The sequence below is a fragment of the Hyperolius riggenbachi genome, chromosome 5, assembly GCF_040937935.1.
Source record: "Hyperolius riggenbachi isolate aHypRig1 chromosome 5, aHypRig1.pri, whole genome shotgun sequence".
Taxonomy (NCBI): domain Eukaryota; kingdom Metazoa; phylum Chordata; class Amphibia; order Anura; family Hyperoliidae; genus Hyperolius; species Hyperolius riggenbachi.
The window spans coordinates 258,997,453-259,021,747 of record NC_090650.1 but is presented as its reverse complement, the minus strand read 5'-3'; the positions used below and the strand labels follow the sequence as shown (position 1 = coordinate 259,021,747).

General features: G+C 43.2%; 1 protein-coding gene across 6 annotated transcripts in view; it reads right to left on the bottom strand.

Moving 5' to 3' along the window:
- The window catches only part of FARS2 (phenylalanyl-tRNA synthetase 2, mitochondrial), a 405,583-nt gene that overhangs the window by 233,377 nt on the left and 147,911 nt on the right, over nucleotides 1-24,295 (bottom strand). For all 6 annotated transcript variants that reach the window (XM_068236843.1, XM_068236844.1, XM_068236845.1 and 3 more), the window contains 2 exons: nucleotides 23,371-23,957; nucleotides 4,110-4,269 (listed from right to left, as the gene is read on the bottom strand). In XM_068236843.1, coding sequence (XP_068092944.1) covers nucleotides 4,110-4,269; nucleotides 23,371-23,957 — 747 coding nt within the window. The remainder of the gene's footprint in view (nucleotides 1-4,109; nucleotides 4,270-23,370; nucleotides 23,958-24,295) is intronic.

Sequence of the window (24,295 nt, the reverse complement as noted above, 5' to 3'; positions counted from 1 at the left end):
CACCACCAATTAGGCTTTCTTTAGGTGGGACATTATGCCAAGAATTATTTTATTCTAAATGTGTTTTAATGGGAAAATAGGAAAACATTTGGAAAAAAAAACATTATTTTTCAGTTTTCCGCCATTATAGTTTTTAAATAATGCATGCTACTATAATTAAAATCCATGTAACTTATATGCCCATTTGTCCTAGTTATTACACCGTTTAAATTATGTCCCTATCACAATGTTTGGCGCCAATATTTTATTTGCAAATAAAGGTGCATTTTTTCAGTTTTGTGTCTATCCCTAATTACAAGCCCATCATTTATAAAGTAACAGTGTTATACACTCTTGATATAAATATTTAAAGATTTCAATCCCTAAGGTAACTATTTAAGTTTTTTTTTTATTGTAATTTTTTTTAATTTATTTTAATATTAAAAAAAAAAATTGGTAACAATTGGGGAGAGTGGGAGTTAATTAGTTAAAATGAATAGTAAAAATAATTTATTTGTATGTGAAAAAAATGTTTGGGTGTAGTATTACTTTTTGGCCACAAGATGGCCACATTTTTTTTTAGGCGTCCTGCAAGCGTCGGAAGGACGCTTGCAGGAAGGGAGGCTGGGAAACTGAGTTTTTTTCACAATGATCGCGCTGCTTCTCGTAGAAGCATGCCAATTATTGCGGGGGCAGAGATCAACGAACGGGAATGGATATTCCCGTTCATTGATCTCCAGGTGAGTGGGCGGCAGCGTGCACGATCGCGGGAGTGCGAGCGGGATCGCGGACAGCAGCGCAGCGGCGGGGGGTGCGTATAGCTACGCTCCGGGCGGGGAAGTGAAGTCCAAAGGAGCGTAGATATACTGTACCCTGGCGGCGAAGTGGTTAAAGCATTTTAATACTAAAGGATTTTCGGATCTCTTTAACACAAAAAGTGGACCTCAACAAACCCAAACTATCTCATACTCACCCATCCATAAAATTGTACTGGATGGAGGAAGAGTGGCAAAAAGACATGATCCTTTCGCACAACCCCCATTTTATATATCTGAGCTACATGCAAGGATTAAAACTGAGCTTTAACCACATGTAAGTATAAGTGCACTAACTCTCTGGATCCCCTTCCTGCTGCCATCAAACTCTGCCTTGATTTGCATAATCAAACTTGCCGTGATCTGCATAATATATACATGCTCCCATATGAGTGATGATGTATAGCTTGGTGTAAGACTAATGACAAATAAAGATTGATATGTTTCTGGATTATAGCGGATAGCCAAGCAGCAGTGTGTTTTATGCATACTGCAAAAACTTTGCAGGAGGATTTGCATATGCACTGGTGTGATGCTGTGTGCTTGAATTTTGACTGGTCAGTGTAGAAACACCCATGGCTTTAAGCCTTCTTCCTACAGGACCTGCCTGCTCTCTAGCTGCATTACGAAAGCCCAGTGATTGGTTGAAACATGTAGGCAGGGAAGAGAAGGAATCGGGCGGACTTCAGGACCCACAAGTAAAACAGCACCAGCGTGTCCGGTGTGTTTATGCGGCTGCACATTACACGATCACCCAGTGGGATCCTAGCATCAGCAGATACGCCACATCATTGGATGTCTAAAACTTGATGTGCTACATATCCAGGGAGGGCGGTGAGATCTATGCTCGCCACCCCAGCCATATGTTCACACACTGTCAAGCAGCAACTTGCCAATACTGGACTATCAGTGGAAACCGAATGCTGGCCAAGAGGTGTGCATATGGAGGTCCCCTCGATTCGTGTTTTTAGGAGGCCTGGGTTCACCCGCTGCAGTATACCCTGTAACCTTGAATAATCTACAATAAATACCCCATTTTAAACAGTTTTGAGCACCAAATGCTTTATTTTTGTATGCGCTAACACTTGGATTTGCTGTTGATAAATATTATCTTTACATGATATATAGTAAATGTCATAGGCAAATGCAGGGGGAGATTACAGCTGCACAGAATCCCCCCTCAGACCAGGGTCAGTTCAATGTCTGGGGACAGCCACAAGTTGAGACACCAGAATATATGCAGGCATCCTGCACCTCACAGCACTGCCCCATTTCTTTCCCCACTACAGTTGACATAGGATGAAGCAGCAGCGTGTGTACAGAGCATGGAGCACCAATGTGTATACAGAGCATGGAGCACCAATGAGTGAACAGAGCATGGAGCAGCAGCGTGTGTACAGAGCATGGAGCAGCAGCGTGTGTACAGAGCATTGAGCAGCAGCGTGTGTACAGAGCATGGAGCAGCAGCGTGTGTACAGAGCATGGAACAGCAGCGTGTGTACAGAGCAGCTCAGGGGAGCTTAACAGAGTCAGGTATGAGCTCAGCCCTATACTCCTGCTGGGCGATTGTTTCACTTTTCCCCTTCATTACCAATGTCAGTTGTCCTCATTATTATCTGTATCTCGTTGTCGATTAGGAGCAGATCAGACATTTAGGATCCTGTTGGACGGGAAATTGCATTATGTGTACCCAGCATGATGTCCTACAATATTATTTATCATACTGTAGTGTGCGTGGCTGAGAGAGACCTTTCAGGAACACCCCCCCCCCCCTTGAAGATCCTGAGTTTTGCCCCTGAATGTATTCGTAAAAAGATGTGTATGTGATCAGAATAATTTACTGGAAATAAGTGGGAGGCATCTAAAATCAAATGTGAATCAGATTTTGTGATAACTTAATAAAAATGTACTGAAAGAAAAGATCCCCAATTTCTTATCAGCATTGCAACCAGTGCATCTTCATATCTACCGTACATACTGATCCACCAACACTGTTTGTTGCTTGTTCTCAGAGTAACCTACTGTGTGGTGCCAGTATGTTCATATAGGGATCAGGAGTCTAGTCAAGGTCTGTTGGTGATCAAGAACGAATAAAAGATTGTCCAATCGGTTCCACCCCACTTTACACTTAGATATATACAAAACAATCCACAAGGGGTTTTAGAGGAACAGCATCAGTCTTTAATTCTTCATAAATATTGTATCATTTGATTGCAGTCGTATAAGCAGGATATCCAATCCCAACATCAACAATTGCCTATTGGTGTTGGTATTGGATATCCTGTTTATACGACTGCAATCAAATGATGCAATATTTATGAAGAATTAAAGACTGATGATGTTCCTCTAAAACCCCTTTTGGATTGTTTTGTAGATATCCAAGGTTTGTTGGTACTTGCATAGGAGAATTCAGTCACCCCCTGGGATGGTTAGTAAATGCATGTTCCAAGACCTTATAACACAAGATAATACTAGAAGTGTTCATACACATGCTCTTCCATTTTATGTAAGGCCAAATTCACAGTGACCATTGTAAGGCAACGTTCCACAGTGGCCTTATAGTATTTCAAGTAAAGCTTCAGGATTTAGTTTCCAGCTGTACACAACAAAGACTGCAACCATGTTTGTACCAGATCTTCATTCCTTTTGCTTTAGAGAAGGGTGTAAAACTCAAATAAAAAGTTGGCCAAAATTGTACACTGGGACCTAGTCGCTGGCCAACCTCAATGTCTACTGGCCACCTTCCTCCCCTATAAAATTCCCAGGTGTTCAATAGCCCCCTCCAACCCCTATTACAGTTCCCTGGTGTCTAGAGGCCCCCACCCTTCCCATACAGTTCCCTGGTGTTTAGAGGCAATCCTTCCACTCTGTACAGTTCCCTAGTATCTAGAGGCCCTTCTTCCACCCTATACAGTTCCCTAGTATCTAATGCATCCTCCCTCCTTCTATACAGTCCCTGGTGTCTAGTGGGCTCCCTCCCCTATACAGTTCCTGGTGTCTAGTGGCCCCTTCCTTCCCCTATAGAGTTCCCTAGAGTTTAGTGGTTTCCCCCTACCTTCCCCATATGGCTTTCCTGGTGTTCTAGGGTTTCACCTCCAATATAGCTTGCCTGGTGGTCTAGAGTAAGCCATACATAATGCAGGGCGGGGGAACCACTTGAGGGCCAAATTGAATGGTTCTGTGGGACAGATTTGGCCCGTGGGCTGGAGTTTGACATATATGCTTTAGAGTTGCAACTTCATTTGAAGAAAAATAACTTTCAGCAGGCACTGCTGAACTATCTACAAGCTTTCTTTTGTAGAATAGTGGACATACCTTCACCAAACAGATGTATTATAAGCTTAAGCAGTGTTTGCTTCAGTTGGAATTCCACCAGTTTCACGGCTTCCAGTGTATGTGTCTCTTGCTTGTTGGGTGTACGAATGCCTTCTTCAAACAGATTGTACACACTGTTATCCTGTACATCAGCAAAAAGCTAAACAGATAAAAGAAGACATATTCTTACTTGTGGCAACATGCGTTATCTTAAAAAATGTAGTGTCATAGAAAATATTGCCAAGTTCATAAAAATAAAGCATTCCATACATGTTACTGGGCTGAGAAGCTATATTATTATGACATTTTAAAAGGCTTTTCAGAATTTGTTGTCCATCTGCTGTATGTATTGTATGACAGACCAAGACATTGTATGACAGGCCAAGACATAGCAGTAGAGTATGTGCTTTAGTTCTTAGCTACCCTTGGCATGCCAAAACTATGGAAGAGTGAAAATAACAAAAAACAAAAAAGGGTCAAGAGGTTTCTTTCCCCCCTACTACTATAGGTTATAGAACATATATTTTTTTTGTTATGCTCCAAACACTTTTTAATGTGCTGTTTAATTTTCTCAAATCTCAGTTCTACTTAACAGGCTTTCACCTTCAATTTAAAGCACTTACCCACCTAAAATCAATGAGAACCATTAATTGCCACTGAGATGCATTAATTTGTTTACATATCATAGAAGGTTATAGGTAATCCGATCGCAGCCGGGAGCGCACTGTAGGAAGCACACAACCAGGCCAGCGCAGGCACAGTGATGGCCGACTCTGGTGACCCGAAAGTGGGTGCCAGAGGGCATTTACAGGCAGCGGAGGGGCAGAATGGAGAACGGGGGGAGCGATGAGCATCAGGACAGCTCACCATACATGCCTTCTTCCCCCATTTCTCATACTGATTTCGGCTCTGGTATCCTTTTTGGATTCCGATGCACCACACTGCTAATGCGTTGATGTGAATGTAACATTACAATAAAATTACATTAGCAATATGGTCATATTGTCCACCGCAATTGGAGAGCATTTACAGAAATCTGATTACTTAGCGTTTTTAAATATATGCCACAAAACGGTCTTTAACCATTTCATAACAAAATTCCTCTTCTCCGTACTGTAGCAGCGGAGTTGCTTCATGACTTAGCTAGCTTTTAACTGCTGAACAGAAATGTGTTAATAACATATGTTGTGATATAATTTTTGAAGCCTTATGTTTGCTTGCTTGCACAGTGAAGTATCACATAAACTCTTCCTTACCACTGTTCTAGTGTAAAGTAAATAATCTGGTAGATTTTTCTTTCCAAAAAAGCAGCTAAGGCCTACTTAACATATATTATTTAACTTACCCATTGCACTACAATCTCAAAAACAATCAGCGGAGTACATTAGATTACTGGGATATGATTAGCAGTTCACACTAGGACTATTTATCAATTTACCATCAATGAATAATTTATTTACATTGTCAGCATGCATCTATGCCATAGTGTGCTTTGAACAGAGGTAGAAGGAGGCTACTGTTTTCCTGATTGTTTGTTTGTGTGCAAATATTTTTGCTTTTTAATTTAATAGCGACTGAACTTGCACCGCCAGTTGCTTGCACTTTAAGAGGGCGAATTAAGTGGCAAAAAAAAGCTTTAAAAATATGCATTGGATCCCAGGAAATAAAAATCATTATAAAAAATGTGATAGACTTAATTAGTATATTTACAGCCACATTTTCCTCACTTAAAAGCAGCAGGGACAGCCATACTATCGCAGGAAAAAACACATTTACAAACCGATGAATAGTTGTTCTACTTACAGAACATATGTGTTGTACTGTCCACATTTTGGTTTCAGTGAATTTTATATAGTTAATAAAGAGAAAACTGTTGCTGGCATTTTCCATTTTTAGTTTTCTGACTCAAATTGCCTTCCTTACTCTTTTTTTTGCCTAGAAACTCCACTGTCATATCTAGCTTGCTTTGTAAACACATGTGAGCACAGCATATATCATATTTCAGCAGTTTCTCCTTTCTCAGCCTCGTGTCACACTGAACTGCCCTCAGCCAATTATTGAGGAACAGGAATGTGGGAGGGAAGACGACGCGCTTCCATCTCGTCTGCAATGTACCAAATAGAGCCAGCCTGGCTGAGATCAGATATATTACAGCAGAAACATTTATGATTGGATTGGAATGCACACAATGCAGAGTCAGGTTGCAGGCTGCATGAGAAACACAAAGCAGTGAGTAAATGGAATTTGATTTTGTGTCTGACAATCCTGTTTTAAGGCAGGGAGCACATTTATTTGAATCACATGCCTTTTGCCCCAGAGAGAAAACGGCATGCGGAAACGCACATAATGTTACTATATGCGCTGCACAAAAAAAAATGCAATGATGTCATTTTTCATTGCATTTTTAGGTGCAGGAAAAAATGCTCTGCAAATTTATTTTTTCTGCATGCGTTATGAGAATTGCACTTGATTTGCATACAACGTTTCCCTATGGGAAATAAAATTGCATGCTATTTGCATGCATTTGTGATATGTTTTTCTGAAAAAAAAAAAAAGGGGAAAACTATTTGAAATTTTTTTCATTCCCTATATTAAAATTCATTAAAAATACAGAATGAAAACACATAAACATGCAAGCAAAAAAAAAAACAAAAAAAAAACTCAGCAACGCACATAGTAAAAAAACTGATGCTTTTCTGCTTGACAAATGTGGTACCTGCCTAAAGGAATAACATGGTGAAACAGAAGAAAAAGAGGCCATACATAGTTTTCTGAACCCTTGCAAGAAAATACAAAAAGAGGACACCGACAGCCAATATAGCATAGTAAGTACTGGCAAAGGATGAATGTGTAGAGCAAGAAAATTATAATCACAAACCTGGGGGGCAGCTACCTAATCTAACCTATACTGGGGGGCAGCTACCTCTCTAACCTATACTGGAGGGCACCTACCTAATCTAACCTACACTGGGGGGGCAGCTACCTATCTAACCTATACTGGGGGGCAGCTACCTAATCTAACCTATACTGGGGGTCAGCTACCTATCTAAACTATACTGGGGGTCAGCTACCTATCTAACCTATACTGGGGGACAGCTACCTAATCTAACCTATACTGGGGGGCAGCTACCTAATCTAACCTATACTGGGGGGCAGCTACCTCTCTAACCTATACCGGAGGGCCCCTACCTAATCTAACCTATACTGGGGGGCAGCTACCTATCTAACCTATACTGGGGGGCAGCTACCTAATCTAACCTATACTGGGGGGCAGCTACGTAATCTAACCTATACTGGGGGCAGCTACCTAATCTAACCTATACTGGGGGTCAGCTACCAATCCAAACAATAATGGGTGGCAGCTACCTATCTAACCTATACTGGAGGCACATACCTATCTAATCTATACTGGGGGCACCTAGTTATCTAACTTATATTGGGGGCACCTACCTACCTAGCCTATACTGGTGGCAACTAAACTGGCTACCTATATTGGAGGCACCTAACTAACTAACCTATGTTTCCGGGCAACTATTCTGGCTCCCTATTAGATGCACCCACCTAGCTAACTTGTACTGGGGGCACCTACCTATCTAACCTATACTGGGGGCACCTACCTTTCTAACCTATACTGGGGGCACCTACCTAATCTATACCTGGCTAAACTGGGGGCCCCTATACCTGGCTAAACTGGGGGCACCTATACCTGGCTCTGCCGGGGGGGGGGGGGGGAGGGGCACAATTTTTACACCCTTGTCCTGGGTACATTTTAGCCTAGAAACTGCCCCGACTCTCAGCCATGGCTCTGTCTCTCTTCCCTTTATAGATAGTTAAAAAAAATTATTTGGAAGTGCTATGGTATGTTGTGTTTTGTTATTTTATATATAGGCTTTGCATTAAAAAATATATTTATATTCCGTGCGGCAGTGACTCTGTGTCACAGCATTAACAAATATAATCAGTTAAAAAAGTCAGACTTTTTGCTCAGTTGTTATTAACTCACAGAACATCTAGTTCTTGTTCCATTCCTTTCTCCCTGCTGAGATAAGCAAATTTAATTACAACGTGCAACCCTTATTATGTGCTCTAGGAAAGATATTAAGTATTCACATTCATGAAAAATGTAACCAAAAGGTACATTTAGATCTATTAGGTGAAAACATTGCTGATAAAATGAAGATTATTGACCTTGACATTGCACTGAGACGTTACACCATATTACAAAGCAAAGAAATAATCATTGGGCAAGTTATTGTTTATAGACAGGATATATGTGACACATCAATGTATGACTTCATTGCAGGAAGCCCCATTCCCATAGAAAATGCGTCAGGAAAAATAAAAATACTAAAAATGAAATCTGACTACTGTTCATAAAAAGAAAATGAGAGGAAAACGACATTGTTCGCTATATAAAGGGTTTCCTTAAAGAGACACTGAAGCGGGAAAAAAATTATGATATTATGATTTGTATGTGTAGTACAGCTAAGAAATAAAACATTAAGATCAGATACATCAGTCTAATTGTTTCCAGTACAGGAAGAGTTGAGAAACTCCAGTTGTTATCTCTATGCAAACAAGCCATTAAGCACTCCGACTAAGTTAGTCGTGGAGAGGGCTGTTATCTGACTTTTATTATCTCAACTGTAAGTAAACTGTTTACTTTTTCTCTGCTAGAGGAGAGGTCATTACTTCACAGACTGCTCTGAAAGACTAATTTTGAATGCTTAATGTTGTGTAATCTGCACATATTAGAGAATGATGCAATGTTTGAAAAAACACTATATACCTGAAAACAAAAGTATGAGAATATTTTCTTTGCTGCTAATCTTCTAGTAATTATTCATAGTACACAATCAATTCACTATATCATATTTTTTTCCGCTTCAGTGTCTTTTTAAGCCTAATTTATACATTTTGATAGCTATTGAAGAAATTCTCCCCTAAACCTCGCTCATACAGTGGGTTGCAAAAGTATTCGGCCCCCTTGAAGTTTTCCACATTTTGTCACATTACTGCCACAAACATGCATCAATTTTATTGGAATTCCACGTGAAAGACCAATACAAAGTGGTGTACATGTGAGAAGTGGATCGAAAATCATACATCATTCCAAACATTTTTTACAAATAAATAACTGCAAAGTGGGGTGTGCGTAATTATTTGGCCCCCTGAGTCAATACTTTGTAAAACCACTTTTTGCTGCAATTACAGCTGCCAGTCTCTTACGGTATGTCTCTACCAGCTTTGCACATCTAGAGACTGAAATCCTTGCCCATTCTTCTTTGCAAAACAGCTCCAGCTCAGTCAGATTAGATTGACAGCGTTTGTGAACATCAGTTTTCAGATCTTGCCACAGATTCTCGATTGGATTTAGATCTGGACTTTGACTGGGCCATTCTAACACATAGATATGTTTTGTTTTAAACCATTCCATTGTTACCCTGGCTTTATGTTTAGGGTCATTGTCCTGCTGGAAGGTGAACCTCTCAAGTCTTTTGCAGTCTCCAAGAGGTTTTCTTCCAAGTTGGCCCTGTATTTGGCTCCATATATCTTCCCATCAACTCTGACCAGCTTCCCTGTCCCTGCTGAAGAGATGCACCCCCTGAGCATGATGCTGCCACCACCATATTTGACATTGGGGATGATGTGTTCAGAGTGATGTGTAGTGTTTGTTTTCCGCCACACATAGCGTTTTGCATTTTGGCCAAAAAGTTCCATTTTGGTCTCATCTGACCAGAGCACCTTCTTCCACATGGTTGCTGTGTCCCCCACATGGCTTGTGGCAAACTGCAAACGGGACTTCTTATGCTTTCTGTTAAAAATGCCTTTCTTCTTGCCACTCTTCCATAAAGGCCAACTTTGTACAGTGCATAACTAATAGTTGTCCTATGGACAGAGTCTCCCACCTGAGCTGTAGATCTCTGCAGCTCGTCCAGAGTCACCATGGGCCTCTTTACTGCATTTCTGATCAGCGCTCTCCTTGTTCGGCCTGTGAGTTTAGGTGGATGGCCTTGTCTTGGTAGGTTTACAGTTGTGCCATACTCCTTCTATTTCGGAATGATCGTTTGAACAGTGCTCTGTGGGATGTTCAAGGCTTTGGAAATCTTTTTGTAGCCTAAGCCTGCTTTAAATTTCTCAATAACTTGATCCCTTAACTGTCTTGTGTGTTCCCAATATTCTCTTAGACAACCTCTGAGGCCCTCACAGAGCAGCTATATTTGTACTGACATTAGATTACACACAGGTGCACTCTATTTAGTCATTAGCACTCATCAGACAATGTCTATAGGCAACTGACTGCACTCAGATCAAAGGGGGCCGAATAATTATGCACACACTACTTTGCAGTTATTTATTTGTAAAAAATGTTTGGAATCATGTATGATTTTCGTTCCACTTCTCATGTGTACACCACTTTGTGTTGGTCTTTCATGTGGAATTCCAATAAAATTGATCCATGTTTGTGGCAGTAATATGATAAAATGTGGAAAACTTCAAGGGGGCTGAATACTTTTGCAACCCACTGTATGTGGAATGCAATTAACATCCACTGAGTTACTGAACCAAACCTGCAATCTTTGAAGTCAGTATCATAGGATATTCAGAGATCCCCAAAAGTATTTTTTATGACTTTCTATCACAGTAAAGTGCACCAAACGTGTACACTGAGGACTGCGATGTGCCTGGCTAAAATCTGGACAATATAGTAAGCACCTAAAATAATATTACAAATCTAACAAGGAATATGGTGGTCTCTCTTGGACCAAATTACAGTAGAGTCCCAGTTATCCAGATCTCAACAAATTGCTGTCAGTACTCACAGTGGTAAAAGCCAACTTCTTAGACTTTTTGTAGGCTCTGCTGTGCTTAAGGAATACTGTACGGGGGTAGAGGAAAAAAAAAAAAGAGTTGAACTTAGCTGGGGCTTCTAATGGTCCCCCGCAGACATACTGTGCCCGCGCAGCCACTCACAGCTGCTCCGGCCCCGTTCTCCGGTTCACTTCTGGAATTACCGACTTTAAAGTCGGAAAACCACTGCACCTGCATGCCCGTGTCTTCGCTCCCACTGATGTCACCAGAAGGATACTGCAAAGACGCAGACTGTACTGGGTCTGCGCTATAAACTCCTGGAGACGTAAGTAGGAGCGAGTGCGTGGCCATGTAGGCACCGTGTTTTTCCGACTTCCAGTCGGAAATTCCAGAAGTGAACAGGAGGCAGGGACCGGGGGACCGGAGCATCGGTGGATGCGCAGGCACAGGACATCTGCGAGGGACCATTAGAAGCCCTAGGTAAGTTCAGCTCTTTTCCCCCTAACCCGTCCGGGCGGCTGCTCTGCTGCGGTGCGATGGCGGGCGCGCCCCCATGCTGTCCCCCGGTAGCCCTGGGATCAGTGAACGGGAACATAGTTCCCGATCACCGATCCGTGTCCCCAGCAAAAAAACCGAAGCGCTCTTACAAGAGGCTTCAGTCTTTCTGCATGTAAAATTTTCCGCGTCATCCTTGTGCTTCCGGTTAGCGAGAAGCACAAGGAGAAAAAAAAAACTCAAGGCAGCCATTTTGTGGCTAAATAGTAAAACTACATCTACATATTTTTTTACTATACAATGTACCCATATAATAACATTAAAAATTAACTGTATTTCCCACACCAAAATATTACCCAAATAAAATTTTTAATAGAAAAAAAAAATTACAATAAAAAAAAAAAGACAAATAGTTACCTAAGGGTCTGAACGTTTTAAATATGCATTTGAAGGGGGTATACTACGAACATGTTTTTAAATTATAAGCTTGTAAATAGTGATGGATGCAAAACAGAAAAAATGCACCTTTATTTCCAAATAAAATATTGGCGCTATACATTGTGATAGTGACAAAATGTAAATGGTGTAATAACCGAGACAAATGGGCAAATAAAATACATAGGTTTTCATTATGGTAGCATGGATTATTTTAAAGCTATAATGGCCGAAAACTGAGAAATAATGATTTTTTTCAATTTTTTCTTATTAATCCTGTTAAAATGCATTTATAAAAAAATAATTCTTAACAAAATGTACCACCCAAAGAAAGCCTAATTAGTGGCGGAAAAAACAAGATATAAATCAATAAATTGTGATAAGTAGTGATAAAGTTATTAGCAAATGAATGGGAGGTGAAAATTGCTCTGATGCATAAGGTGAAAAATCCCTGCGGGCTGAAATGGTTAAAAACGGGGTTCCATGGCTCTCCAAAGGTTAATATACTTTTAATGACTGTATTTTAACATTTAATACAGTGTTCATGGTATGTTTATAGAGTTGGGTTTTGTATTCTATTAACTAAGCCTATTTTTAACATTGAGTCTCAAGCAACCAGAAAATACACTTATCCAGCATCATCTGATCCCAGTTGGTGTTGGATAACTGGAACTCTACTAAGTGCCAAGAAAAGTGGAGCAAAAGTTTACCTCCAATTTATTGATGGAACCCAACTGGTTGCTCTGGGTTAGTATTTAACTTTTTCTACAGCACTATCAATAAATTCGCATCATTCCATATTCACCACTTTCCAGAATGCTGTCATAGCATGTTTAATGCAGTGCTGTAACATTAATAATAATTCCAATGTCTGTATAGCGCTCTTCTCCATTGGACTCAAAGTGCTTGCGAGGCAGCCGCTAGAGCGCACTCAGTAAGCAGTAGCAGTGTCAGGGAGTCTCGCCTAAAAATGTAACTGAATAGGGGCTGGCTTACTGAAATAGAAAGAGCTGAGATTTGAACCCAGGTCCCCTGTGTCAGAGGCAGAGCCCTTAACTATTCAGCCATTCTTCAAGAAGCACAGCTACTATGGGATGAAAGAGGAAGAGGAAATCTGCTTCCCATTCTGCACTTCAGACCTTCTCACAAAGACCATTATGACATTTTATTTCATCTAGGAGTTTATGTATCCAATGTATATTTTTGTAAGTGATACATAAACTGGATAAAGCAACTGTCCTGTCAAATCTACTATGGAAATAGGTTAAAGCAAAATTCCTCTTCCTTCCATGGCGTCTAGGTATTACACAAACGTGAGCCGAATATGGATATGATCAGATTCCAAATGGATTAAATCTTCATGAATACTATACAGAGCAAAGAACTGCAAGTAATTATTTCCACAGCAAATTATAAAGAAGATCCCAAGACAGGCCTGTCAGTAGTCTACGTCAATGCCGCGATGTGCAGCAATTAGTGTTGGGCGAACAGTGTTCGCCACTGTTCGGGTTCTGCAGAACATCACCCTGTTCGGGTGATGTTCGAGTTCGGCCGAACACCTGACGGTGCTCGGCCAAACCGTTCGGCCATATGGCCGAACTAAGAGCGCATGGCCGAACGTTCCCCGAACGTTCGGCTAGCGCTGTGATTGGCCGAACGGGTCACGTGGTTCGGACCCGAACGCGCTCTGATTGGCCGAACTGTCACGTGGTTCGGGTAAATAAATACCCGAACCACGTCATATCTCCGCCATTTGTCTGTGGGTTTAGCTTTGGGTAGGCAGGCAGGGTAGTTCGCGCTCCAGCCACGCTAGCCAGGGTCCCCCCCAGTCATTGTGTGTCACTGCTGGGAACAGTAGTACACCGCTCGTTCAGCCACACTATATAGCATTCTGTGTACTGTTCTGTGTCTGCTGGGAACAGTGGTACACCGCTCGTTCAGCCACACTATATAGCATTCTGTGTACTGTTCTGTGTCTGCTGGGAACAGTAGTACACCGCTCGTTCAGCCACACTATATAGCATTCTGTGTACTGTTCTGTGTCTGCTGGGAACAGTAGTACACCGCTCGTTCAGCCACACTATATAGCATTCTGTGTACTGTTCTGTGTCTGCTGGGAACAGTAGTACACCGCTCGTTCAGCCACACTATATAGCATTCTGTGTACTGTTCTGTGTCTGCTGGGAACAGTAGTACACCGCTCGTTCAGCCACACTATATAGCATTCTGTGTACTGTTCTGTGTCTGCTGGGAACAGTAGTACACCGCTCGTTCAGCCACACTATATAGCATTCTGTGTACTGTTCTGTGTCTGCTGGGAACAGTAGTACACCGCTCGTTCAGCCACACTATATAGCATTCTGTGTACTGTTCTGTGTCTGCTGGGAACAGTAGTACACCGCTCGTTCAGCCACACTATATAGCATTCTGTGTACTGTTCTGTGTCTGCTGGGAATAGTGGTACACCGCTCGTTCAGCCACACTATATAGCATTCTGTGTACTGTTCTGTGTCTGCTGGGAACAGTGGTACACCGCTCGTTCAGCCACACTATATAGCATTCTGTGTACTGTTCTGTGTCTGCTGGGAACAGTAGTACACCGCTCGTTCAGCCACACTATATAGCATTCTGTGTACTGTTCTGTGTCTGCTGGGAACAGTAGTACACCGCTCGTTCAGCCACACTATATAGCATTCTGTGTACTGTTCTGTGTCTGCTGGGAACAGTAGTACACCGCTCGTTCAGCCACACTATATAGCATTCTGTGTACTGTTCTGTGTCTGCTGGGAATAGTGGTACACCGCTCGTTCAGCCACACTATATAGCATTCTGTGTACTGTTCTGTGTCTGCTGGGAATAGTGGTACACCGCTCGTTCAGCCACACTATATAGCATTCTGTGTACTGTTCTGTGTCTGCTGGGAACAGTAGTACACCGCTCGTTCAGCCACACTATATAGCATTCTGTGTACTGTTCTGTGTCTGCTGGGAATAGTGGTACACCGCTCGTTCAGCCACACTATATAGCATTCTGTGTACTGTTCTGTGTCTGCTGGGAATAGTGGTACACCGCTCGTTCGCCACTGTATAGCATTGTGCTCTGTGTCGCTGCTGGGAATAGTGGTACACCGCTCACCCGTCACTGTATAGCATTGTGCTCTGTGTCGCTGCTGGGAATAGTGGTACACCGCTCACCCGTCACTGTATAGCATTGTGCTCTGTGTCGCTGCTGGGAATAGTGGTACACCGCTCACCCGTCACTGTATAGCATTGTGCTCTGTGTCGCTGCTGGGAATAGTGGTACTGTATAGCATTTCTGTACTGCCACTGTACTGCTGCCAGTCAGCGTGTACTGTAAGGATAAGTGAAATGAGGAAGAAATCCGGTGAAAGAGGGAGGGGCAAGGGAAGAGGTGTTTCCCCTGACGGTTCACGTACAGGCCACAGGGGAGCACCCAAGAAAACCCACTCAATACCGCCCATGTTGTCCAGGACAACAACCCTCACAAATCCAAAAGAACAGGACCAGATAATTACTTGGATGACCTCTCAAGCGTCCAGCAGTGGGTTAAGCAGCACCAGCACATCACGCACGAGGTCCGAGTCCTCAGCCAGTTACAAGGAGCCAGTGGGCACAAAGCTGACACAACCGGCAGCGACACCACGCACACAACTGCCAGATAACCAGTCCGATGAATTACCTCAGGACACAATGGGGTATTCGCAGGAGCTATTCCCAGCCCAACAAACTTCCACCTTTCAAAGGTCAATGGAGGAACAGCCAGAAATGTTGTGCCTGGATTCACAACCGTTAACTGTGGGAAATGCACCGCGCACTGAAATACAAGGCGAGTCCGAAGAGGACTCGGAAACCCAAATCCCAGAGCAATTTGGGCAGGAGGGGTTGCAATTGCAGGAGGTCGGCCGACAAGATCTGGAAGACGACGTTGGAGTGTGCTGCGCAGAGGTTGTTGTGGGGAGCTCTACTCCACGGCGGTGGCCCACAATGACATATGACGAGTTTGAGGAGATGGAAGAGGAGGGTATGGACAATGTGGACAGAGACCCAGATTTTGTTTGTGAACGAGAACATCGCCGTCGTAGCAGCAGCACAGATGAGTCTGTTGAAGAACACACTGCTGCACGAGTTCGCCTTGTGCCACAAGGTAGGCGGCGCGCAATTTCAGGCACCACAAGCGTGGAAGTTCAAGTGAGAGGCAAAAGAGGAGCAAACAGAAATCGCCAGCAAGGAGGCAGGTGCTCCAAAGTCTGGGCTTTCTTTGAAGACTGCACTGAGGATGTTACCATGGCGATTTGCAAGGTGTGCAAGACCCGCCTGAGCAGGGGGAAAAATATTAACAACCTCTCCACCACCAGCATGAGCCGTCACATGCTATCCAAACATCCCACTCTTTGGGCAAACGCGTCAGGACAGGGTACCAGAAACAACACTGCCTCCCTTGGGTTCACCAGACTCACCACCAGACCCGCCTCAGCAGCAGCAGTAGCCCAGCCATTGCGTGGTTCACAACATTCACAAACATCAGACGACGCTGACACTGTCACTTTCCGGAGTAGTGCTCTTGAGGTCTCCCAGTGTTCATCAAACACAACAACCAACAGCCCTTCCGTGTGCAGCGCTACGGTTCAGTTGTCTGTGTCGGAGATGTTTGAGCGCAAGAGGAAATTGCCAGCAAATGACCCCCGGGCCGTGGCAGTAACAGCCAGCATAGCCAAGCTTCTGGCCTGCGAAATGCTGCCATATCGATTGGTGGAGACAAACAGCTTCAAGGGCATGATGTCAGTGGCCATCCCACGTTACGTGGTTCCCAGCCGCTACCACTTTGCACGCTCTGCAGTGCCTGAGTTGCATGAGCACGTGGTCAGCAAAATAACCCGAAGCTTGAAGAATGCCGTTGCCTGCAAGGTTCACCTCACCACTGACACCTGGACGAGTGCGTTCGGCCAGGGTCGATACATCTCCCTTACCGCGCACTGGGTGAACCTTGTGGAGCCTGGCAGCGATTCCTCACCTGCTACGGCACGGGTGTTGCCCACGCCACAAACAGCTGCACCGCCGTCCCTCCCACTGGATAACAGCAGCACCTACCTCTCTGACTCCTTCTCCTCCAACGCATCTCAAAGCTGTACCTCATCCGGAAACGCTAACCCAGCAGCAGTAGGATCGTGGAAGCAGTGCAGCACAGCTGTTGGCATGCGTCAGCAAGCGTTGCTGAAGCTAATCTGCCTTGGGGATAAGCAGCACACAGGGGAGGAAATTTGGAGGGGAATAAAGGAACAGACGGATTTGTGGCTGGCACCGCTGGACCTGAAACCGGGCATGGTTGTGTGTGATAATGGGAGTAATCTCATTCGCGCTTTAAGGTTGGCTAAGCTGACACACATCCCTTGCCTGGCGCACGTGATGAACCTAGTAGTTCAGCGGTTCCTGAGGACATACCCAGGCGTGCCCGATCTGCTGTTGAAGGTGCGTCGAGTGTCCAAACATTGTAGAAATTCCAGTACTGCTTCGGGGGCACTCGCCAAGATGCAGGAGCGCTTCAATCTCCCCCACCATCGCTTGCTGTGTGATGTCCCTACGCGCTGGAATTCTACGCTGCACATGCTAGCCCGCTTTTGCGAGCAGAAGAGTGCAGTGGTCCAGTACATGACGGCGCAGTACCGAGGCGCATCCGGCCAGCTGCCAAGCTTCTGTGGATCCGATTGGGCCAACATGTTGGACCTCTGCCAAGTCCTCCAAAATTTTGAGCAATCCACGTTGCTTGTGAGCAGTGACAACTCTTCAGTCAGCATTACCATACCACTGCTGTGTTTACTGAAGAGGTCGATGTTAAAAATCAAGGAAACAGCTGTCATGATGCAACTGGGGGAATCTGAAGGAGAAAACGATCAGCGTGATGGTACCAACATCAGGCCATCCGCCTCAGGGAACGCTGGCCCCAGCAGCTATGACGAAGAAGAGGAGGAGGAACAGCTGGAGTTGGAGCAGGAATTTCATGCCACCACTGACGAGGGCCAGAGCGGTGCACGTTGGACTTCCACAATTCAACGCGAATGGTCAGCAGAAGCAGACCAGGAGGAAGGTGACGACTATGATGCATCACAACAACTATCACAACGCTCACAAGAGGATGATGAGGATTCTGGTAGGACTCTGGCACACATGGCTCAATTCATGCTAGACTGCATTGAACGTGACCCACGCATTGTGCGCATTCTGGACAACACCAATTACTGGGTTTATACCCTTCTGGATCCACGGTACAAACACAATGTTCCAAAACTGCTTGAAGAAAGAGTCAGACAGGTCAAAATGGAAGAATACCAGCAGGCCCTTGTGGAGACTTTAGAGAGGAGATTGACATCCTCCCCCTCCTCTAGCCAGTTGTACGCAGACAGACTGACTTCCGCAAACCCAGGACGACCAGGAGGGCAGCAAACAACGCAAGCCGCAGCTAGTACCCAAAAGGGAATGGTATCGGCAGTGTCCTTGGAGTGGGAAAATTTTCTGACACCCATGCAGCCGCAGCCCACTGAACAGCAAGCGTGCAGATCCACCTCCAACACCGATCGCCTGGAGAAGATGGTCAAGGACTACATGTCAGATGGCGTAGCTGTGTCGAACCATCCATCTGCACCCTTCAACTATTGGGTATCGAAGCTAGACACCTGGCACGAACTGGCAATGTACGCAATAGAGGTGCTGGCTTGCCCGGCAGCCAGCGTTATGTCGGAACGCTGTTTCAGTGCTGCCGGAGGCATCGTCACAGATCGGCGTATCCGCCTCTCTACAGAAAATGCAGACCGTCTGACTCAAATTAAAATGAATCAATCCTGGATTGGAAATGACTACGCAACACTCCAGGACCCCAACCAAGTAACATGACCAATGAACATCTGGGATGGTGTTGCGTTTCCGGGCCCTGTTTATTGAACCTCTCATCTGTATTACATTTATGACTGCATGGCGGCAAAAAGCATTGCTGCTATATCCGCACGCTTTTTGTCCACATGCAAGGCCTGGGTTGTTGTGTCTCACAAAGCGTGGCCTTCTCCTCCTGCGCCTGCTCCTGTTCCATCACGTCTGCTGCTGCTGGGTTAGCGTTGCCGCGTGGTCCCTGTTTATTGAACCACTTATCTTTATTACATTTATGACTGCATGGCGGTACAAAGCATGCTATCCGCACGCTTCTTGCCCTCATGCAAGGCCTGGGTTGTTGTGTCTCACAAAGCGTGGCCTTCTCCTCCTGCGCCTGCTCCTGTTCCATCACGTCTGCTGCTGCTGGGTTAGCGTTGCCGCGTGGTCCCTGTTTATTGAACCACTTATCTTTATTACATTTATGACTGCATGGCGGTACAAAGCCTGCTATCCGCACGCTTCTTGCCCTCATGCAAGGCCGGGGTTGTTGTGTCTCACAAAGCGTGGCCTTCTTCTCCTCCTGCGCCACCCTCCTCCTGTTCCATCACGTGTGCTGCTGCTGGGTTAGCGTTACCGGTCCCTTTTCCTGGAACCTCTTATATGTATTACATTTATGACTGCATGCCGACAAAAAACATGTTACCTGTGCAAAGAAAACAGACATTTCCCGCATTTAAAAGACAGTTTTCCCTTTGAAACTTTAAAATCGATTTTCTCAAAAACTATAAGCTCTTTTTGCTAATTTTTTTTCCCTCTTGTACCCACTCCCAAGGTGCACATACCCTGTAAATTTGGGGTATGTAGCATGTAAGGAGGCTTTACAAACCACAAAAGTTCGGGTCCCCATTGACTTCCATTATGTTCGGAGTTCGGGTCGAACACCCGAACATCGCGGCCATGTTCGGCCTGTTCGGCCCGAACCCGAACATCTAGATGTTCGCCCAACACTAGCAGCAATCAAGGTAAATTTTGGAGCCCGGTGGCTCCCAATTCGCGGTAGTGATTTCAAATAATTCCGGGGCTTGTGGAAGTGCTGATTGCGGTATTGCATTGTGGAATACCGATGCTGATTTGCGGAACTGCAAATAGCAGCATTGCATTACAGAATGGTGGTATTGCATTGCGGAAATGCAATGCCGCTATTTGCATTTCCACAAGCCCTAATGCCAGTATTTCAAATCATTACTGCCAATCAGAAATTTACCTTGATTGCCACATATCGTGGCCATCACAAAAACTGAAATTTGCAGCAAATAAGGTAAATTTTGGGGCCCGATAGCAGCGCCCACCGTGCACCCAAATTACCTTTCTTTGTTGCTATTCACAGCTTTTATAATAGGTGCCTATGGTGGCACAGTTTTTTTTCTGAAAGGGCTCCTGTGCCCTTTTTTTCCTGCTTCAGACAAATTAAGGTAATGCAGACAACAATTAAAAACTTGTAATGGCAAAGTAGTCTGCTCCACTATTAAAAAATAAAGTTTTCTTCTTCACCACTGCATTGCCATTGCAGACGTCTGGGACAGTGGGAATATGGATGGCAAAACATGCCCAATAGAAGTTCTGACCCTCTTTTGAGTACAGTGAAATCAGTTCTCAAAGCATTTCAAGCAAACATAACAATGGTTCTAATTAAAAGTAACAATGAAGAAGCTTCCACAGAACCAACACAGGTTAGAAATAATACCATGTGTCAGGAAATATGAATGCAGAATATTTTACCATTTCTTTAATATGTGCACTGGTTGATTCTTCAGGACTTTAAAAACTGTTACAGACTAATCTTAGAGAGTTGAAACAAAGGCTTTTGTAACCAGTGGAAAGAAGCCTAATTAGATTTGATTTGTGATACGTGTGTTTTCAGAAAGAAAATAACATTTTCTGAAGATAATTAGCAGTTAAGGGCTCATAAATGGAGGATTTGCATTGTTTTTGTTTCTTTTTGAACCTCCTCAAAATGCTTTAATTTCCCTCATTTCCATTATTTTCTTTGTAATAACTAATCAGTGATGATCCAGGTTTTCCAGTACTATGTCAAGTCAACACTTTGCTTTGATGTCTTCTGTCAGTTGACTTTGTTGGGGTTGACTTGTTTAATAGTCTTATAACTTTTGCAAAAGTGCACTGCAGACTATTTCTACCTCTTTATCGCAAACAACGGGACAACAACAACATTCAACCACGGCTTATGCTCCTCCAGACTGGCTGAATATATAAGCCATACATTTTGTAAGGGATACATAGGAAAGGTAAAGGGTTAGTGCTTCAATACAGTTAAAATCAAATAAATAAATAATACTGCTGAGCAGCGGTGCTCAGCAAGATTTCGGATATCCGAACTACCCAGAAAATCCGAACTTTTTCCACTATCCAAACTTTAAATAGCAATGCGGATATTTTTTTAAAATCTGAATAGACTATCCGAGCAAACTCGGATTTCCCATTTGGAATCCGAAATCCAGGCGGATAGTTAGTTCAGATATCCGAGCAGTAGCCAAAATCACCTTCAATGGCAAAAATCCCTTTTGAAGGGAGGGGGAGAGAGAGACCTCCCATTTTCAGGTCACTTCCGGTTGTCTATCTGGATATCCGTATCTGACCGGATACTGAGGTCGGATATCCGATTTGGGATATCCAGATCCGAATTAGATCCAGATAGTGAAAAATGGTATCCGAGAAGCACTGCTGCTGAGTAGCGGTATTTGTAGAAGCACAATTGCAATTCTGTTGTTTTAGTGCCCTGCAACTGAGTATGGGCACATTCCTAACTGATAACTGTGGTGTTCTTATTACACGAAGCACTGCTTCTAACCCAGTATTTGTCAACTTTAGTTTAGTATGCACTCTTTTATTAATGGCTGCATTGTTAATTTACCCTTTTGTAAGTAACACAACTTCAAGAACCCCTTGATGCATGTATTTTAGAAGTACCCCATAATTTAGTATAAATACAACGGGGGATAAGCATCCAGATTCTATAAAATGATTACAATGTAAAAACAATGATAGAGGTGGCTTTCCTCAATGATGACACCAGATAAGATACAAGGAAAAATGTTATTTGTACAAGGCAATGGGTTTCGTAAGTTCATACCGCTCACTTCATCAGGCCAAATTTCAGTGCCGGCTGTGCTGTTTAGCCCAGCATCATGTGCCTAATGAGCAACCTCCTTTTGCATTCCCAGCTAACGGGTCCATGGTCAAGTTTTAGTATTGACGAGAGCAACCGACGTACAGGAGAGATCCTGTACCTGGGTGCAGATGGTTATTCTCCATATTGTTGGTTATTCTCTCATTGGTTGGTTGCCGTTAACTTTCCTGCAACCCAATCTTGTGAGTACAACAACCTCTGATTGATATTCTGTATCATATTCCTGAACGTATCACACCATCTGGGCTCCTGGTGTCTCTGTGTTTATTTTCTAAAGGTTTTTTTTTTCCTTTTCCTGACCTAAAATATAATTTTGTATAAATCCTTTTCAAACATTTCTTGATGACTTTTTTAACCAGCCAATTAAAATTCAAATCTATATGATTTATCTGCCATGAGGTGCAGAAGGAAATATAATAGTAGTCAACCAAGGTTTTCCAGCATATCTGTTTGCACCAGCCATGCGATTGCCATGACCGACAGTTGTACACACACTGAAAAGACACTCAGAATGATAATTAATAATCTTTTCAGAAATGAAAATGTAGTGTACACAAGGCCACTGTAATCAGTGATAAGAAGACAGTTTAGCCGTATGCTCTCTCTCCTGCTGGTAGAAAGGGGCCCCTGTTAATGACCGTTCTTATATAAATAACCAGTTAAACTGTCCTTGATAATATGTCTATATTACTGGAATTTGCTTGTCATTGGTAACATCTGCTTGCCATTGACCTTTACCGATCATTAATTCTATCTATCTTCCTTTAGTATTATGTGCATGTCATTTTTATTTATCTGTTGTTGGTTTTATGTGCATGATTATATATAACTTCTAATTTGTATCTGTATGTTTTCTTTATATAACTATGCTATTGGATGCTTATTTACTATGTATGCTGAAACATTTTTCAATAAAAAAACATTGTAATTGGTTTTATGTGCATGTATCAGGTACTGCTTACAAATTATTGCATTTTCCTAAACATAGTATTTTTACCAAGCAATGCTTTTTTTAGGAAGTTACTATGTACATTTTCAGTCAATAAAAAAACTCTACAAGTTTTTATTTGTCTTTTCTGTTAGGTGGAAATTTCTGTTAGGTGGAAATGAAATTACTTGGCCATAAGCAGCAGACATCACTGCTTCTCAGGCCATAGTGACACTAAGGCATATTGTATGGGTGCAGTAAGTGGGGTACAATAAAACAACACCTATAGCATGTAACCTTGGTTCTAATACTTTTTAGAGACACCCATCGATTGGACAAGTCCACAATCTGTTGCGATAATGCATAGTTTGTGCTTTAGCACATACGGTATCTTCTCCCTCTGATTGTTTTTCAAAAGTTAAAAAATGGGTTGCCAAACATGTTAAGTGCAACACTGAGTTAACAGATGTAACTTTATTTATGAATCAAATAAATGATCATTACCTCATGGCTTGAGAAAAGACGAACACCTTCCATCTGATGAAATACTGGATAATGGTTGCTGTCAATTTCATCACGACGATAAACATCCCCCACAGCTAGGAAAGCATCCAGTCCAGAGTGCATCAGATCCCACTGGTGAGCTGAAGTGTGAGCACGGAGCATATAAGAGCGGTTAAGATAGTAATTATCTCCTTTTTTTCTGCTGGGATGATCCAATGGAATGAGCAGACTGTCGAAATTCTGTTCTGTTGTAACAATGGGGCATAAATCGTCATAGACCGAAAACAGAGGTGTTCCAAAACGCCCAATGTATTGCTTGTAAAAGTGATCTTTGATTCTTTCCTTGATTAACCATAACGGATTATACTTCTGATTATGTAAGTTCCTTCCAACCAAAGACAAGATTTTACTAGTAACATTGGTGTGATCATCTCGAGGAAACTGCCTGCCGAGTTGCTCAATGGAGCTAGAAATATCTGTGGATGTTCTGGAAGTTATTGTTTTTAAGCATGGGGTCCTCTTAACTTTGTGGTGTTTTGGAAATCTTGGCAAAGTAGAATACTGAAGAAATAATTGTGTTGCAAAACCTACAAAACAAAACAATCAATGTAAACTGTTTATAAAGTGTACTTGAGACAGGGGAAAAAAGTTGTCTTTTACTCATACTCATTTGGGGTTTCTTCCAGCGCCCCCCTAGTCTTATAGTCCCCTCTGTGTCATCCAGGTCCCCTTTGTTGAGCTGCTGTCAGCCTTGTTAAAGTCTGCGACTGGCTGAGTCGTGCACTATGGTGCAGGCGCTGTTAAGGCCACTCACGTTCTGCATATGCACAGTTTGGATAGATTGACAACTGCACATGTGCAGAACGCTCACGTCCACAGGAGCATAATCAAGTAAAGCAACACAATGGAGGGGACCCAGAGGACA